We start from the raw sequence: 14,884 nt of genomic DNA on the forward strand, positions 1-14,884 counted from the left end.
CTAATGCTCCGACAGTCGAACTTCTCCAGGACAGGAGGAAAATAAAGGTTGGACTTGTACAAAAGTTGAAATTCCAGAGGAAGAAATCGTGTCCTGCATCCCGCAAGGCTTTTGACAAGGAAAAGAGCTATTTTTCAAATCCTGTGGTCGCCACTGAGCTATTCCTGGGATTTCCCCCAACACCCCACCCCTTTTTAAGTGCAGATGATAAAATACTGTTTCTGAAGCTGGTATTCATGGATGTCTCTTGAAGACGAAAAGAAAATATTTATTTCCTTTTTCTGCTTGTGAATCAGAATGTTCTATTTAAAGAAAGTGCCCTCTGCCGGATTCCTCATGAGTTATTACCCCTTATGGAAATAAAAGAGAAATATCAGGAGGTATTCTTAGTCATTCCCTTTCCCTGTCTCTTCTTTTTTTTCCCCCCTTAATTCCTTATATACCCATGTTTTAGAGAAGTGCCTAAGATAGAGAAAAATATCTTGGCATTCTCGGGCCTAAAAAAGACTCACTCTTTTAACCCTGATGTTGAAACATCAAAAAATGGTACAAATTTCAATCACGTTACTTGGATGCTATTAAATGCATTTTTCATTTCTATCCACAGCTGAAGGTGATTAACTAACCCCCATCCTGCAGTTTTAGTTGTAGAGAATGGGATTTTGCCTTTGATGCAACCACTTTCCCCTCCTTTTTTTCGGCTTCTGTTTGTTTTAACCAGACACGGGCTCTGTCTAGGGCATGTCCATGTGCACCATCCTCAGCAGCTTCCAGCACTGCTCCTTCCTCGCAGGAGCACGAAAGGCAGTTCTGAACACAGCGATTCATAAAGTCTTTCCCTGAGCAACAACGGCAATTAGACTAACATTCTCCTCAAGCCAAAGGGAAAGGCAGAGGCCAAAAAAAAGAATGAATCAGAAGACACGTGAAAATCTACAAGGAAATGTCATCACCTCCTTTCAGTCTAAAAGTTAAAAGAACATTAGAAAGAGGCGAGTGCAAAGGTTTGGAGACTGCTCATCTAAAGAGCTCACATCCTTCTTTAAGCACCATTCACTTTTTTTAAACAAGCWGTGTCAGAGTCTTAAATGAAACGAGAGAATTAGGGTTGCATGTTCCTAACGGAGAAATCCTACAAAAGCATCACAGCTGGAACTATGTTCAGATTTTCCTTCCTTCTTCTATGTATTTTAGGCCCAAGAAAATACAACGTAATTCTCCCCTCTGCAATCAAAGCTACTTCTGTGAAATAAATGTTTGTTGGCATATGTATGTATTTCTAAAGCAAAATAAAACAAAACACACCACAGAATACTCTCTTTTGTGGGAGCAAGGAGGTTGAAGCGCTATGAATCACTGACGCCGAAAGCATCCCCGGTATTCCAAAGACAGCAGTTTTCAACTGACACAGATGAGAAGCCAGGGACTCTCACTGCATCCTTAGCTGCTTATTCTTAATTTATCTACAGCTATTTGTCTTTCATGGGACAGTTTCCATCTTCGACCTAAAATATTAAATGAAAGCATAGATCTTTCATATGTAAAAGTCAAGTCTCTCATCTCCATGAGGCCCCAAATTCTCTTGTGTCTCAGCAAACATTCTCTCTTAAAATAAAAATTCAAACGAAGGCACTATATGTTATAAATGGTATGTACTCTGCGAAGCAAGCTGAGCTAAAAACATACCTGAAAACCTTCCAAAGTCCCTGGAATTTGGTCACTGTATTTCCCTCCAGGATGCGATTCCCACTCCCCTCCCAGCAAAACAAAACAGTGCTGTTATAAACACTACTATTTACTCAAAAAAAAAAAGTGATGAAAATCATTCCCCACAACCAAAACGCACTTTTTTAAGGCCTAAGCAGCAAGAAAGTGAAACCGCAGTGTGGTTGATTGGGGGTACCCTGGACGGCACGTGCTGTGTCCCTGGGCAAGAGGAGCAGGAGCGAGCAGCAAGGCAGCCCCGCTGCACGTGGTCAGCACGAGCCTTCAGGCTGCACCTTCCTCCAGCAAAGCAGCTGGAAGAAAACCCAGCAGCCAAAGCTGGCGAGCACTGGAGCTGCAGGAGGCGGCGCAGCGAGGCTCCCGGGACCCTGCTGAATCCCGGGCACCTGCTGAATCGCCCCCGGGACGGGCTGCGAAGGGAAACACCAGCAGCTCTCCCTTAGTTTTGGTTGATAAGTGAATCATTCGCTGCTGTGCYTTCTTATAAAAGCCCTTGGATAACAGGTGAGGTTTAAATTAAGGAGTATTTTTAAAAATATATATTGATGAAGGCAAATGCTTGAGGAAAAAYATATAAAAACCAAGACAGTAGAGGAATAAAATAGATTGGGATACCTATAATATATAAATACGTAAGTATAAATATATAAATACCTGTAACAACAAACATTACATAGCTTTTCTTTCAAGGTCAGACATGGCCTTCGGTATTTCCTATGATGTTTGGGGCTACTAGGGGAAATAATGAGTAAGCTGAAACTTTGAACAAGAGATACCTTCTTTTACCTCCTGGAGCTAGAGGGCTCCCATTCAAGAGCATGAACTACAGGACATGAAATGAGGACTATCAAAATAGAAGAAGTTTGTGTGTGCACAACTACCATTTTCTTGATTTAAAAATACTAATATACTGGATAGAAGAGGCAATTGAACCACAGCACTCATATCTCAATTAGCCAGCAACAAGGAGTTAGGAACAAGAATGTCCATCAAATCATCAAAGTCAAAACCAGAGGTTACAGAAGAGTATTTTCAAAAAACATCAAACTGCAGGGAACGCTTATTAGTGTAGAAGTACAGACCCAGTCCTTGGATCACTGCGATAGATCCATCACTGTTGTAAGAAACAACAGATGGAGGCAGCAATCTAGTCAACATGAGCTAAGAGTGACAAAAAACATCCTTTTTCTTTTTTCCTTTTGCTGCCAATTGTCAGGCTAAAGAATTTTAGAAGGATTTTCCAATCTTATTCTCCAAGGAAACAGGGAGAGTGAGAGGGAAAGGGAGAGGGAGAGGGAGAGGGAGAGATAAGGGAACTCTTGACTCACTCATTCAACCAAATCCTGACTTTAGCACTTTAGAAATTTGCTGCTGCAGAGGAAATTACAAAATATGGCTGAGCACTGTTTTTACAGTGAGTGCCTTTGCTTTTTTCCTGCGCTTGGGACACGCTAAAGAAGAACAAGAATATCTGGATATATTTCTTAGGGCTTCACAGAATCRAGCTGTTCACGAATTTTTCAGATTTCATAATTATAAGTGTAAATATCATCGGGCACAAGGCATATTTTACATTACGTGTGGCCTTATGGACTTGGTTTTCTGAGAAAACAAAGCTCCCGCACTTGTCCTGTAGGGAAAGGTGCCTTCAAATTAAGCAAACAGGAGCAGAAGAGACTACCAAGATCTCTGGGACAGTCCCAGGGAAGCAAGGAGAAGAACACAAGAGTTCCGGGATTGGGTAGGTCTTCCTATTGAAGACTGTTTTCTGTTTGGCTCTTAAGGAAAATGACTTTTCTATTTATTTCCTTGTTGCAGAACAAGAACTCAGGAACATCCAGGGTGTTAATGGATACATGTTATTTTACTATGAGCAGTTAATAAGGCCTGCACAGCTAACATGGGCTGGAAGTCAAAGGTAGCACACCCAACTACAGAACATGATGCGATTAATCTTATTCCTTCCACGGCGACAAGTTCTGAACACAAGCTGAAAATGACAAGCACTTTAAGAAGTGACCCAACATCATTTAAAACCACCCTTCCTCTAATGGTGTTAGAGCAATACTTGTAGCCCAAGAWGCCATCCTAAAGCATTTCTGTTGTTTTTTAAATAGCATATAAACCTGTGATCCCGAACAGCGGCACTCGCAAAGTCACACGCCTATCCCTAGGCCAGGCCCAACTCCATCAACCTTAATGAGCAATCAGCAGAGAAGACAAATGAATGTGATTAATCACATCCAGTGTGCTTACCTCCCATCCAAAGTTTGCTTCCTTTAACGTGCTCCTCTGTACTGTCATATAAGGTCCAAATCTTTCCCCAACTTCAATCTTCTTTTTGGCCCAAATCCCTAGCCCTGCCCCTGGAATCGAAGATTCTCTGAGTTCAAAATCTGGTGGGATTGGAATGTCATCAGGAATGTAGACAGGAGCTTCATAAGGCGAGCCCTCCTTGGGAGTGAAGTCCTCGCTGGTGGGAAAGGGTGACGGAGGCCCCACGGGGATGGGGGACATGATACTGTCCTCGGTCTCCTCCTCTGCGCTTTCGCCAGCAAGGAGATCGGGGTCCGTCTCGTACATATTATTTACAATCTCGCTGTCACCTGGAAGGGGAAACAGCAGAACAAAACACACTGAAATACTCACGCGAACATTAGCCCATCTTTCTCGGGACAAAATTTCATGAAGTTTACTTTATATCCTATATGGTAGAAGTAGTGGCAGAACAAAAAGATAGTCCTCCCCCCAGAACTTGGGTAGAACTGAGGTGGGAATATTCACAGTGGCCGCACGATATTCACACTGCACGAGCAACGCRCTCTGCAATCCTGCAAATACTTGTGGTTGCTGTAAATGTTTTCTCTCCTGGCATTAGCAAGTCAAATTATTTTCTACTCTATGATTAGCCTCTTTTGCACTTAAGAAGCAGGAATTCCAACYGAGTTGACAAGCAAGACTAGGTTTAGCAGAAGGCGACCTGTGAAAACTCGGGGCAACAGAGGCAGAGAATAAACGAGGTCGCTGCTGACCAACATGGCCCAGGTCTCCCGCAAGGGGCAATCAGTCCAGGCCTGATTAAGTTTTAAATTACTCTGAATTTCAACTTCAAGTTCAAATTTCCTTCAAAGCTCCTAAGCAAAACTACTCAATAAGACGACCCACTGAAAGACTGTTTCTGCAGATAACTGGGTATGGGTGCAGGTTTAACACACACGGGACACCAACAAGGCCTCTGCACTAGCGGAGWCGAGGACGCAGCCCTGGCCAGACCTCACCGTGGCTCTGTAGCGTCTGCAGGCACAGAACAAGGAGCTAACGTCAAAGGACAGGCTGGCAAAGGAGAAAACGCGTCAGACGCTTGGTGTTTTGGGCGGCAGGTTTTGTATTTGCTTTTTAAGGCCTTCTTTAATTATTCCATAGAATTCCGCTATGGAAATGCCTCCTTATCTAAGAGGGCCAAGTGACGCACGCTGACAGACAGGGTGCAGAGCCCCTCGGGCCTCCGTGCGCTTCACTGTGACGGCCCCGGCCCACACAGGGGCACCGGTGACAGCCCCGTCCCCGTCCCGCACAGCGGCACCGGTGACGGCCCCGTCCCCGTCCCGCACAGCGGCACCGGTGACGGCCCCGTCCCCGGCCCACACAGGGGCACCGGTGACGGCCCCGTCCCCGTCCCGCACAGCGGCACCGGTGACGGCCCCGTCCCCGTCCCGCACAGGGGCACCGGTGACGGCCCCGTCCCCGTCCCGCACAGCGGCACCGGTGACAGCCCCGTCCCCGTCCCGCACAGCGGCACCGGTGACGGCCCCGTCCCCGTCCCGCACAGGGGCTCCCGGCGCCGTCCCAGGGCCTCCCGGCAGCTCCCGCTCGCCGCCGCACATGGTGTCTTCCCAAGCTAAGAGGCGGCAGGCAGCGAAGGATCTGGGTGTTGACGCAAAGCGGCTCCTTTGCATCTGCCTATAACGAGTCCGGGGCTCAAGGGCACGCTGCTGCCAGGCCACAGGGACGCTGCCCTAAGGCAGGGCTGCATTACAGCAGACGTGGAACAACTTCCAGCGCTGCCCCTTGCTGCAGGAGGTGCCGCCCGCCTCCCGCGTGGCCCTGGAGGCTGTCCAGGAATCGCCAGGGCGCGGGAGCAGCGTGGGGAGCGAGCGGCGGGAGCAGCCCCGCGGGCAGGGCCGGGATGGGAGCGCGGGCAGATACCAGAGAGCAGATTGCCACCTGATGGCCACAGCTGAAATACAATAGGAGGTCGGCAGCAGAGGCCGGGCACAAGGCCGAGCCCCGGCAGCGCCCAAGCGCCTGGCACGGCCGGCGGGGCGGCCACGGCCCCCCCTTTCCAGCAGCAGCTCCAGGGAGAGGTAGGGAACTGATGCCCAGCAAGGCGGGCGGTCACACATGGGAYGTGTGTGGGCCCCCATGCCCCTTGCCAAAGGGAATGCCCACGGCCCGCTCCCATCTTGGAGCAATTAGGCTGTTAAAACAAGCCTCAATTTAACTTGTTAGCTGAACGGACACTTCTGCTGTAACTTGGTACAACTCTGTCAACGTTTTTCCCCAAYACACGAGGAAAACACCGAAGAATATCCTGCTTGAAATAATATTTCTCTTCCCTTGCGCTGCCCCGAGCCTGTTTCCGACCCAGCACCTCCTCTTTGCCCGCTGCAAAGGCGCTGTTTGAGGGGCAGCGCGGAAGGGAGCCCTGCTCTCCCACCCCGCGGGGCCAGCAACGCCTCCAGACGAGCCGCGCCGGACACGTCGCCCACGAAGGCCTGGGGCCGCCGCGGGTTCGGGACCTGTCCCGCGCAGCAGCCCGCGACGCGGCGGCCGCGGGCGACACCGCTGACCGCGGCCCAGGCGCCGCGCTCCGAGCTGAGGAGTCACCGCTTCCCCGCACTCGTCTCACAGACAGATGCCCCGGAATACATGAAAAACCATTTAGTCCCGGGCAATTGTAGGAACTGCCGAGTTATTCAGACGTGGAGACAGGGAGGAACGAGGCAAAGAAACGGCACGGAAGAAAAGGAAAGAGACTGTGATAAAAACAAGCATTTTCACACGTAAACCCTTTCCCAGGTTTAATTTGTATATCCGTATCTCATATTCATGGTCTGTATTGTCCTTATTTTAATTATTTTACCTCTCAGAGCAACAGCTGATTCAAGTTCTTTTCTTCAAAAGAAACAAAGAACAACTTATACGGGAGATATGAAAAACAAGAGCACATGAGTTAATCGGCTATGTTTTCAAAAATATATTCTAAAAATAGTCTCTGCAGACCTTGGCTGTAAAAGAATAGGTATTACCAATTTAAAATGCCTTTAGTTTTAAGTTAAAAAAAAAAAAAAAAAACTCATACACTTTTATTAAGGGATTTCTGCTGGCAGAAATGAAGAATCGAGCTTGTAACAATATTTCAAAGTGTTCCTTAATACGCATTTTCCTCTAGTAAAACCAGCAGGGAAAGTGTCCAAATAACTCTCCACTAAATGCCAGTATTATATTTCCAGCAAAAGTCTAGTTCAGCCAGGCATCAGAAATATTTCCACACACGGCCCCATTCGAATCAACTGGTAGAGGAGGTGATGTCTGTAACCACGCTCCACCTGATCGTCTCCATGCCCTGAGTTTTAGTTGACATTTGAACTTAAGAGGTCACTTCTGCAAATTCTGCTGTGTTAAAAATTAATTCAATGTCTGTCTGGATGCAGAATAAAGCGGGTTATTTCAAGGAAAAAAAAAAGGCTGAACTATTTCCCTGCTGAAACCATCGGAAAATAATATTTGTCTTTGGGATTTCTGGGGCTAAACCATTTACAAAATAGTAACTCCAATGAGGCATCACAAGGAAATGCAGTGTATTTCACATACAGTTGTTAATAAAGATTTCTGAGGAAGAATCTATAAAAATAACATTATCAAAAGAAAATCTGGAAAGGGTGAGATGAATGCTTGAAGAAAAYGTCTTGACTTATAAAGAAAATATATCACTGCTTTTCAGTGGTTTGCTTGGTTTTTTTTGCTATAAAATACTTTCCCTTTAATGTCTATTGTTTCTACCTATAGAAATTTCTTTGTTGGCCATGTAATAAGACAGAACTTCAAAAAATTATCACAAGCTAATTTTTCTGCTAAAAGAAAAGCTACCTACTTAGAATAAAAACAAAAAAAAAAGCTGTGAGACGAGATCTCCCAAAACTAACAAATGATGCTGGATATTCCCCCCAGTCCCGAATGTCAACGGCAGAGCAAGAATAAAGCATTTGCAAGTCGCCAAAAGGAGACCTTGCAATTGGAATTCACATCTCTGCCAAGCGAGAGCTTTTCGGCTCTTGTCACCGTCTCATTGTCATTCCGCTCACTGCGGCTTCCCCAGGGCCCAGGACAGGAGCCCTGCCGTTATTAACATAACAGATTAATAGCGGTGGGAAAAGACATTTTCACAAACACACTAAATATTAATAATAATCAATGGCAATGCGCATTTCCCATGGCGAGCCGGGCTCGCGCAGCCCGGGCAGGGCGCAGGGAGGAAGGGCAGGGCGAGGGAAGGGGCCGCCGCGGCACCCGAAGGGAATCGCGAATCAATGCGGCACAGCGGCCTGAGCCGTGAGGTGGGTGTCAAGAGCAGAGCTCTGTTTCCAGTGGCACACAGGCACACAGTTCCATGCCGCTATAAGTTGGATTTTCCACTCCTAGGCAAAAAAAAAAGAAAAAAAAAAAAAATTCCACTGCAGCTCACCAATTTCACATCACATAATAAACAGCAGAGCTCTGCAAGAACAGTGAGAAATCGCTGCTTACTATTTTTACCAGAGTAACGCTGTACTCTGTGAGCTGTATTTTCTTGACACTCACAAGACCYCTTTTTTTAATTCAGGCATGTACAAACTCACCCTATTTCTAGATCTGCCTTTCAAGTCTGCCTTGTACTCAGATTATTTTCCACTACCGACATATTTTAATATAAGAAAGTTGCAAAGCTTGTTGCACTCTTGTAAATTATTCTTAAAAGAAAGTTTCCAAAATAAAACTTGCAAAGTGTTTGCTTCTCTTCCTCTCACATACTTGTAATTGTCAGGAGCAGATGAACTTCAGCAGCAGAGCGCACAGCCCCGCTGATTAGGGGGTCCCCAGCGCCCTCCCCACGATGTTTGTGCTGCTAAAATCAAACCCACCCATTTTGGCTAAAGTCTTCCCAGCCAAACATGAATTCCTCCCTGTCACTGAGCTGAGTCCTGCCCGGGCTGCAGGAGACCCACAGAGTTTCAATTCACCAAGTTCAAGGCTGCATTTTTGCAGCAGCCTCAAAGCTCGGCGCTTGACCCACGAGCTGCGGTTTGTGCAACCCCGGGACTAGTCTGGAGTGCCCAGGGGGGCCAGGAGGGGAGCACGGGGACAGGCCGCCCATGGTGCCCACCCAAGGCCACACGCTGCAGAAAGCTCCAGAGACCCTTCCCCGCCCCAGCGCCCACGTGGGCATCACAGAGACGCTTAACCAATGTGAAACTGCAATTCCAGCGGGGCAAGAGATGGCAATAAAACACAATGTGTTTTGCTAAACCCAGAGATCTCTTCTCTCCCCTCTACGGTTTCCACCTCCCGAGTTCAGTCCACGCTTGCACTGCGAACCCCTCTCTGCAGTTGCTGCATTTTCCCCTGGTCCCTCACATGCTCCTTCAAGCCAGGCTTTCCTCTCCATTGGGAAACCAACAGTCGCTCACGATGTATGGAGCAGGTTTAACTCCAGCACTTTAGTGCACCCCTTTAGAAGCCACTTCCAATGCAGAGAGCTCTCCTAGACCCTTTCCCGTACATTTTAGGAGAGGTAGGATGGCAAGTTCAACAAATGACAGCAGAAGGTAACACCACGTCTACTCCTTTCCTAACCCTTTGGGAGCAAATACCGTTATCATTAAACAGGTTGGTTTTCTGATTGTTTTGCAGATGGGCTAAAACATCGTGCCCGGAGAGCAGTGGATAAACATCGGRCACGAGCCAGAGCTGGCACCTCCATGGGAGGCTCCCGGTCTCCATCACACAGTGCCTGAGCATGCGGTTGTCCATCAGCCCATCCAACCCCATGGACACAGCAGGGCCTTTTTATAGCTTATCTTGACAGAACCCGGTAGCACCATTATTTCTAAGCCCGTTTCTTTAGATTCTGCATTATGGAAAACGTGGAACAGGAGGCAGATGCCCACAAAGAGACAGGGAACAGGACCCTACCAGGAGTGCAGCTTTCCTCCAAGGCAACCCTAGGTGTTGCACCACACCTGGCCCTGTTTAAACCCTCCACATTACTCTAAAAGGGGCTGTTTATTCTCCGAGGGCTCCCGGGACTCCCGTATTTGTATTTCAGGGCTGCCGCATCCCCTATTTCCTCACTGCTTTAATATGGCCTGAGGCGAGCGGGTGAAATGACTTGCGATGCCACTGTAATTTTTATCAAGGCTTGTTCCTGGTAAAAAGCCTCTTTGTTTCAGAGAAATGTGATTTGGCCTTTTTCCTCCTCTGCTCTATTCCTTGGTTAATATACCACTTCCACTTGCCCTGGGGCTAAGAAAGGTATTCCATGGAATTGGTCAAATCTCACTGTTTTTCTTCTAAATCACAACTGGCTTTTTTTCCCCGACCCTTGCTAAGCACTATCTGAGCTGACAGTCTGAACCTGAGGTTTGATTTGTGCCTTAACCCCCGAGCTGCCGGCGGGACGGGACGGGACGCTCCAGCCCGCCCAGCCGCTGGCAAGCCCAGCAGCCCCCAGGGAGGCGCCTGCAGCAGCCGCGGCCTGCAGCACGGAACGGAAAAAGGAAAATTTCTCTCCAGCTGCTAACTTCCAATCTCATTCGCAGGGTTTCTGAAACACTTTCCAAAGATACTTACAGAGGAGTACACTGGAGTATAATACACCTGAAAAGCACACAGCAAAGTGCACAGGGTTCACGCGTGGCACACTGAAATCTCCTGTTCTGCACCAAAAATGATTCCTTTGGAGAAATGCCCTGCAATAGCCTAAGAACTTCAGGAATATCCAGAGCGCATCCTGCAAGAACTTACAGGATCCTGAAATGTTATTTGATTGACAAGATAAAAGTTCATATGCTTTTTAAGAACATAAGCCAATATATTTCAGGTGAAGCTTGTCAACTCACTTCAAGTATGAGATATTTAGCCTGACTTGACGGTACCAACAATGTGCTGGCCATGCTGAAAAGAAAAAATCCYTTTTTTGCTGAAGGTTCAATAATATTGATAAACTCCCCCCAAACACTTAGGTCTTATTCAACAAGTATTTCCCAATGCCACACAAAACCTTTTTACAATTGAATATACGCAGTTCTCAGCCTAGTTGCCTATCACCAGGCTAATACTATGTTATTAAAAATATCAATGTATCTACAGCTTCCAAGACAGAGACAAAATGACATGCATATTAAACATGGGATTGTTTCATGTAAATAAGCTGCATGCTCTGGAGTTACCAAGCTTAATTTACAGTTTCAAACCAAAAGACAGATTCTTCTTTGTTACTTACGTACCACAAACAACGTGTTTTTAAGCGCTATAATGCTTAGCCCAGACATGGGATTGCCTAATCCACTCTGAATTCACTCCAGCTCTCACAATGGCAAATAGGGTGTATTTTCCTACGAGATACATGCCCAAAGCACACTCAAATACACCCATAGGACAGTATATGAAAACAGAAGGAAGATCGTATTCATTTAAAGGATGCCCACAGTCTTCAGAGTATTTACAGATAAACTCCTATTCCTCTTTAAAGGCCTCTTTCAGTCCTATTTGGAGTCAAATTCAGCATTTCCCCGCACTTGGAAACGCTACACACAGCTGAGCGTGTAAGGGAAGACCATGTCCCTCCAAAGGAAAACACCGACCTGGACAGTGAGCCACTATCCAAAATACTGCTCTTTTGCACAAAAAACAGCAGGTAAGATCCTAGCGGGACCTGCCCCAGCCAAAAAGTGTCTCCGCTTCAGGCAGACCTGAAAGGGACCTTGCGGCCCACAAGCGTGAACCCTTACAAAGTGGATTAGGACTCTTCACCAGAGGTGTCCTGTGGTGGGTTTTTGGCAGCTCTCCTGGATGCAGCAAACGCTGATGTTGACAGTATCTGACAGAGCAGCGAGGTCTTCTGGCACCGTCATTTGACATCCATTTCCACCTAAAGCCCARATTTTAGTGTATTCTCGTGCTGTTGGGAGGCTGTGACATGAACAAGTTACCAATGTTTGCRGTCCACTCCATGACACTAGATCCAATCCTTTCTGCCTCCTCTCCTTCCCAACACAAAGACCCAAGCGTGGAAGAAGCCTGGGCACACTGGAACGCTCCAACCAAATTCCCAACGCTTGCCACATCCTATCAGAGCCATAATAAAGATGTTTATAGTTTTAACCACCAAATAAAGTACTTAATTCCACCAAGCTTGTCCCCTCCGTTCAGTCACTCCACAGCTTCATTTAGCAGGCCAGTGGTAAAAAAAATTCATTAATTTTTATTAACAGGGAGAGCCATTTGTTCCCTGTGACAATATTTGACTTGTCGAAATGATTTTCACCTCTGCCATGAGGTGCGCGCTCCCCACATACATCACCCGATTACTCCAGGAACGGCCAGAGTTGCAGTCATTAGCCAGTGAATTAACGACAATCCACAGCGCTATTAATCACGCTGACAAAAGCGTTAGCTTGCTGCTGACCCGAGCACGGCTCTGGGACACGAGCAGAGGAGAGCAGAGCACAGCCACAGGGCTAGGAAGAAAGCGTTTTTTTTTTTTTTAAGCTGCTGAGGCAGGGAAAAACGGGAGAGAAAGAGAGAAATTGGGCGGTACCGGCGGAGCGGGAGCGAGCAGCGCATGCCGAGCACGAGGGCTGCAGGGCTCGGCAACGCCGCCCCCGGCTCCCAGCCAGCTTGTAGCAGCAGCATCCAAAGCCACCAGGGTAACAAAACCATGGTGAGAATGCAAAAAAAAAAAGGATCTGTTTGGAAAGTTTTTTGATGCCGCAGGGCCCTGCGCGCCCACGGAGGCGTCAGCCGCAGAGCACGAGSTCTGCCCCGAGGCCCAGCCCCTACGCACGCCGTGCTCCACATCCCAGCACAGCCCGGCCTCTGCGCTGCCCCTTCCCTCAGGCCCTGCTTTATCTTCCTCCGAGAGCCTCTTTCCACAGCAGAAGAACCGCCACTGCACAGGTTGACGGTGTTGTGGCTTTACTACAGTGAATAATTTCAGAACCTGGTTCTTGTTACTTACTTTCATCGGTTTAATTCCCTTTTTGCAGGCAGGAATGCCACGAGGAAGGCTGCCTTCGGAAATCCGTGATTTCCTGTCGGTTAATTCATTTCAGCCTAGCGGACGGCAAGGTGATATTCCTGCCTGACGCTGCAGCGATGACCAGGGGCTATAAAGGTTTCCATCTGCTGCCGTTCTCCCTGCACTCCCGAGACACCCGGTGCCCACCTTGTGCCAATTTATACCCTTGCACCCTGGAGCCATTTTGCCCCATTTACAAGTTGGAGGAATTTGAATATCAAAGCAGGAACAAGAACTGCTCGAGGTGAAAACCACTAACCCCGTTTCTGCAATGTGCTTTCCACCCGCCTGCCTAGGCGAGGGTTCCTGCGGCGGGACGCGCAGCACGACCCGCCGCCCTCTACAGCCTTTGCAGTTGAACCCATCCAGCATCTCCACATTTCCTACACCTGCGCTCGGAACCCTGCTCACCCGCCAAAGCAAGGAGAAAAAATTCAGATGCTCAGGTACAGCAAGTGATAAAAGCCGTGAAAGCGGCTGCTGCCCCACAAGGGGAACCTGGACCTCCTTTCCACCCAGCTGCCCGTGATCCGCACTGTGCTGGGTACAGCCACATGAACCATGAATTTCCTTATTCTGTGCCAAAGGGAAAAAAAAATCATTTGAAGAGATCAATGTGTATTAAATCACAATAGATTGTTTTCAAGGTTTTCAGTTAACTGCAAAAAATATAAACTATAATTCTAGATCAACCCAAAGGGCTTAATTCAATCCACCATGGAATGTGTCATTCTCATGTGGGACATCTRAGCACTGTCACATTTTTTGTCTTTTTAAAATCTAGGTCACTTCAGGTCACAACTACATGTTTTTGCTTTTCTAAAACAAGAACTTTTTAGAAAAACAGTCTGCTTTGGCTTTTTCACATTTTTGCATTTTTCTGATCAAAGCTGTTTTCCGAATTCTACCTCTAGTACCTTCCTCTCTTATAAAYCAGTCGGCTGATTAAAAAACAAAACAAAATACACACACACACTATTTTAACCCTGGACAGATACCCTTGATTGAGATGGAATTTTATCATTCACGCTGCCTTGTCTGGGACTCTAAGATTCATCTTGATCTTTATGCAAATTTAGGCAAGTGGAGCAAAGGAATCTGCCCTTGATCAGCTCCGCGGCCTGGCGTCCCTGGCAAGTCCGCCTGCTTTTGTAAGCACAGATCCAGAGATCTGAGCATCACAGAAGGGAAAAATCTGGTGCTTGCTACTTTTCCATACCGCTTCCTAGCTGCTTGATATCTTCTTCTGAAATGCACGGTGAATGAAAACATAAAATGTTACACAGACTTTTTAACTTAGGGTCTTCATCCCTACATATTTTTCATATTACTCATATTCCCCTGCTTGAGTTAAACTCAAACAGGCCTGGAACAACTTCATTAACATAAAACCACATGATAATGGGAAACAGAGCCTTTTAATGGTTTATTTTCTTATTATCTTGTGATATATTTCATCTTCTCCCCCTTTGCCGAGCGCTACCGCGGCCGCTTGCCCTGGGGCGGCAGGGAGCGAGGGCAGTGCCGCGATCCCCTTGCCGCGCACCCCGCAGCGGGACGGGACGGGCGCTGCCACCACCCCACATCCCGGCACATCCCGGCACATCCCGGCACATCCCGGCACATCCCGGCCGGGCCGCCGCGCGGCCACGCTGCCCGGGGCAGCTGGGCACCGCGGACCTTCTGCTGGGAGCAGCTTCTCCCCTCCGCAGCGCCCACTTCCTAGGAGATGCCCCTACCTGGTTTGGTACCAGCGTGATAATCAATACTTCAGAAAAAGGTTAAAAAAGGAAATTTCCGCTGCTTAATTGCATCTTTATG

At 47.5% G+C, this 14,884-nt stretch overlaps 1 protein-coding gene across 1 annotated transcript in view; it reads right to left on the reverse strand.

Annotated features, from left to right (window-relative positions):
- PRDM16 (PR/SET domain 16) overlaps window positions 1-14,884 on the reverse strand; it is a 199,387-nt gene that overhangs the window by 115,552 nt on the left and 68,951 nt on the right. Inside the window, exon 3 of the mRNA XM_026051121.1 lies at window positions 3,982-4,331. Within this exon, the coding sequence (XP_025906906.1) occupies window positions 3,982-4,331 (350 nt within the window). The remainder of the gene's footprint in view (window positions 1-3,981; window positions 4,332-14,884) is intronic.

Source organism: Nothoprocta perdicaria, unplaced genomic scaffold, assembly GCF_003342845.1.
Source record: "Nothoprocta perdicaria isolate Ctin4 unplaced genomic scaffold, notPer1 scaffold_72, whole genome shotgun sequence".
Taxonomy (NCBI): domain Eukaryota; kingdom Metazoa; phylum Chordata; class Aves; order Tinamiformes; family Tinamidae; genus Nothoprocta; species Nothoprocta perdicaria.